The 4,781-nt window shown below is 36.0% G+C and overlaps 1 protein-coding gene across 1 annotated transcript in view; it reads right to left on the bottom strand.

Annotated features, from left to right (window-relative positions):
• The window catches only part of mchr1a (melanin-concentrating hormone receptor 1a), a 3,726-nt gene extending 2,351 nt beyond the window's left edge, over positions 1–1,375 (bottom strand). Inside the window, exon 1 of the mRNA XM_014004830.1 lies at positions 1,276–1,375. Coding sequence (XP_013860284.1) covers positions 1,276–1,375 — 100 coding nt within the window. The remainder of the gene's footprint in view (positions 1–1,275) is intronic.
• Between the last annotated feature and the right edge of the window lie 3,406 nt (positions 1,376–4,781).

Below are 4,781 nucleotides of genomic sequence, written 5' to 3'. Positions count from 1 at the left end.
GTGTGTGTGTGTGTGTGTGTGTGTGTGTGTGTGTGTGTGTGTGTGTGTGTTAAAACCTTTGAGTAGGATGATATGACAGAGCTCCTACAGTCTCTCCATGAGGTATAACTGTTTCTCATTAACAGGATTAGAAACTGATTGAAACCAAAGAAAAATAAGGAAGATACTGGCTGTCCTTTTTTTTGAAGAGGGGGAACATTTGGTTCATACAAGCCTCTGGCTTTTTGTGGTTTGCAAAATTAAGCCTGTGGGTGGCATTTTGAATATGCATATATAATTTGCATATGTAAGTTTCAAATTGAGCCTCAGTTCTTAAGCACTTTAGTCCCCCTTACCAATAATCTTCTGTAAATACAAAATAAACAGGAATTAGACTGAAAAAAAAACACAAGCCTGTTGTGAATTTAATGCAAACATCTTGAGTCAAAGGAGCTGCAGCAGAGATGCATTGACTGTTGAGCTGTTTCATATCCATCCTATAATACTCAGGTATGGACTGACTTTTTGTGTGTGTTTAATTCTAAATGTGCAAAAATACTTTTAATATCACCTAAAAAACAGACAACTTTGTTTGGCATTTCAACTCTTTAAGCCCTGCTGCTGCCACACTGCTTCTTCTTCAACACAAATGTTGTTATAACCAGAAATGTTTTTYCCCCAAGTTGAAATGTCAAGAAATGAAGTGCATATTTGGGAAATGTCAACTCCTGTGACATAAATGGCATATTTTGCCAAGGGATCTATGCATCCAGGGGGCGCCACAAATGAAGGATTAAAAAAACATTTTTATCAGAGTTGATCTGTAGAATAATCACTGGTTACTCAGGTTTATGAAGGTAACTTGTTCCTTGTGTTCTTCAAAGGACTGGAAAATGCAGAATTTTGAGTCTTTTATAAATTTTTCCAGGAAAGTATACCACAGGTGGACTTCTTGCATTCAATTTCAAATGAATTATATTGTTAATAATAATTCATTTCATTTGAAGGCGCTTTTCATGACACTCAAGGACACCATGCAATTAAAATACAGTATATAATGCAGTAAAACACAAAAAGGAATAAAACAACAAATGAAAATAAACAATTTAAAAAATCCTACATAACATCATGTAAACTAGAGGTGATGAGAGATGAAGGTTACACTGAAAATGCTTGTTTGCAAAGAAGAGYTTTAATCTGTGATTTAAAACTGGAGATGGTGGGAGAGTTTTGGATGTCTGGTGGGAGAGAGGTCCAGAGGTGGGGTGCTGAGTGGCTGAATGCTCTTGAGCCCACAGTGGTCAGATGGGTTGAGCGAGCTGGATGGAGGAGGACCTGAGAGTGGAATGAGTGTTAATGTGGAGAAGTTCTGTRAGATACTGAGGGGCGAAGTCATTGAGGGCTTTTGAAGGTGAGGAGCAACATTTTATAGGAAATGTGAAATTTGACTGGGAGCCAGTGAAGGTGCTACAGGACAGGTGTTATATGACTGGTGGAAGGGGCAAGTGGATATCTTCAGTGGAACTGGATGTATTAACTATTTGAATTGGAGAGCCACATTTCTAAAGATAAAAATAATATCAAAGACAAAACTATTCTGTTTGGTCTGTGAATATAGAAATCAGCAGTGAGATTTAGAAAGYTGCACAGGGGGGCACCACCTGAAATCTTGCCCAGGGCGTTAATATGTCCAGGGCTGCACCTGTCTGCTGATTTACAGCAGGAAGGTTGCAGGTTCAACTCTYGCCTGCAGCCWTTATGTGTGGAGTTTGCATGTTSTCCTTGTGGTTTTCTCCTCTCACAGACTGAAAACATGCATGGATGCATGGTGTACAGTACTGAATTACATTTGGGGAATTTTACACTTTGAGGTTTTCCCCAACTAACATAGTAAATCTGGAGTACTTTATGCATGTTCATCACTTATAATCTAATACAGAGCAAAAGAGGGAAAATAAATACTAAGGGAATTAATTTTGCATCTCTCTTTTTGACATTTGATTTTTTTTTCTTTTAGCATGAAAGAGTTCGTCCACATTACAKGCTGAATAATAAAGACCAATAACTTTTTTTGTGTGTGTGTGTCTGCAGTTGTCTTTAATGTATTTGTCATGCTTCAAGGATGGGGATTCTTTTATCAACATTATGGTTAAAATCTAGTTTTAGAAGTACTGCCAAGCATATTGTCCTCAGTTACTCTTATCTGCCCGAAGAAAAAACACAAACTTCTGTTAAATTTACATTCTTAAGAAAACACATTTTAACAACTCAAATTTGCATTTACTACAAAGCCTTATCTTAATTATTTTCCTTGTCAAGACAACACTAATGGCTGTCTTTTCAGTTCTGCAAATGTATTATGGAGGTTTCATCAGGAGCAACATTTTATTTATTGTGAGTGACAAAGGCCAGATCCAAAGAACTAATAATTAGGCAAACATAAGAGGAAGTAATTAAGAAGGCATTTGCAGCTCCTTCTTAAAAAGAAAAACATCTGAACTACAGAAAAACATATGAAATGACTTTTTATGAATGAAATACATTCTGGTTCCTCTTCTGTAACTATCATTATCAAATGATGCAAAACAGACATTTGGGGCACCTTCAAATTAATCAGGTTTTGAAGCAGAACATAACTGGGCAGAGAATAGCATGTAGTGAACAAATTAAACACAGGCAGAATATAGGAGGACTAGGAAATGAATGGTCAGGTCAGATAAATGACAAGGACTTCAGCTACAACCAGAACAAAAAAGTGGAAAAAGAAGACAAGAAAGGATAATAATAAAAAACACAAACACATATAACATCTGATCCCCAAAGCTTTGACTTTATGTTGCGAACAGTGAAGAAACAAGGATTACTGCAAAGGGATCGACAAATGTCACGACTGCTGTCACATTTCATAGACTTGTTTGTCTCTGTGGAGACAAGGTACACTTAAGTATGTCTGTGTGTGTCGACATGGACAGAAAAACAATTTCATAAATCTGACAATTACTTATTTGCTGGAGCTTGATGGTAGGAGGGAAAAATGTGCTTCTGTGGACAGAATCAGCTGTGGACCTCATTCTTTTAGCAAAACAAAACACTAATTATCAACCTTATAAATAGAAAGATATCATGACGTCACTTCCTGTCATTTCAAAGCCCTGGCTTTTCAAGTGACCTCATGGACTGGCTGAACACCTACAAACACTGTTTCAGTGGCTGTACATGCCACTTAGTTTGAGAACTGCATTTTATTGAGCGAGGGCGTAAAATTTTCTCTGCGTGTGACTTTCATCTGGCCTACCAATTTTCTTTTTACTTCATTTGATATGAAAATAGTTTTTATATTAATGGTAAATTTTAAATTTATGATTCAATGCAACAAAATAAACACATTTAAAAGGTGAAAATAATAACACTTGTCTGGCCACTGAGTTTTAAATAATTTGATCCTTTGAGCAGTTTAGTTAAATAACTCTGTATTGTCTCAAAATAAGCTGATTTAAAGCCAGCACTGAACAKAAATTACATCTCTCTTATTGAATGTTAATCATGCATGTTTACCCTGTCAGAAAAGCTCAGAATTCAAGACTTAACACAACTCAACAGTGAGTAAAACTTTCTTACATTTACTTTTAATAGTATTCCTGTTATTTATTTCCCATTTAGTCCTTTTTACATGTAGTACTTTTCCATGTTTATTAGTGGATGTGTTAAAACGCTGTTTCTATGAAGGAAATACTGGTGCTCAGCTGCAGCAATGACGTGAGGAACGCGATGTTTGCTGTTTAATTTAATTTAATGTAACATTGAYGTTAACTACAACTGGCCCTTTGAGGGCCACCATAACGCTCACATGGTTCTCTGTGAAAATGAATTTGACACCCCTGCTTTAAATGATGACAGAATCCTAGTCTACATAATAAAAAAAATAATCTTGATTAGCAAATGGGATTTATCAAGAAACCTGATTGAGTCACWTTTCCAAACCTGCTGAATTAAAAGCATCCAATGGCAGCTTGTTTTTACTGCACCTGAGGTCTGTTCACTGATGAGGCTGTTCATCCAGAGCATCTGACAAGGATAAAACACTTCTTTCCCTCTGATAATGGTATTTTGGCAGCTTTGATTCGATTTATGAACTTGTCACATGCACAAAGACTTTAAAAAGTATTTATATCAAAAGACAAGTTTTCCTTCAAAAAGACTATCACAGAAATCTCAGCAAAGTTTTCTGTTTTTGTTGTTTTCTTTTCCTCTTAATAATTTTAACAGAAGAAATACATCAATCAAAAGCATATTTTTGGTTCAAAATAAAAATATATATTCTCTTCATTGAACTGTTTTGTTTTTTAGAATAGAATAGAATAGAAACAGCCTTTATTGTCCTGCACAGGGAAATTCAGGTGTAACAGCAACAGGTATCAATACACAAAACAGCATGTTGCTATGTAACAATATCAACTGCAGCAGTAACAGAATAAGAATAATAATTACCGTACCGGACCATCAATGACAAATTAGATACAAATTGAAGCAGCTACTGTGCAGWAAGATAWACAATTACAGGAAATTRCATTCATTACAGACTTGTGCAAAATGTGTCCAACTCAGTGTGTGCAAATCGGGTCGAACTCAACTTTTAGACGCTTCATTTGATGATTTTCTGATGCACTCGGCTTTTTTCATGGAGAGATGATTCTGTGCTTTTACCCTTTTATCAAGGGGTGAGGATAAATGTGTCCATACGTCAATAAAGCTTGAATGCTTTTAAATGTGGGGAGAGAGAGAGAGAGAGAGAGAGAGAGAGA

Source organism: Austrofundulus limnaeus, unplaced genomic scaffold, assembly GCF_001266775.1.
Source record: "Austrofundulus limnaeus strain Quisiro unplaced genomic scaffold, Austrofundulus_limnaeus-1.0 Scaffold27, whole genome shotgun sequence".
NCBI classification, from domain to species: Eukaryota; Metazoa; Chordata; class Actinopteri; order Cyprinodontiformes; family Rivulidae; genus Austrofundulus; species Austrofundulus limnaeus.
Note: the sequence above shows the minus strand (reverse complement) of the source record. Positions and strands in the feature narration are given on the sequence as shown.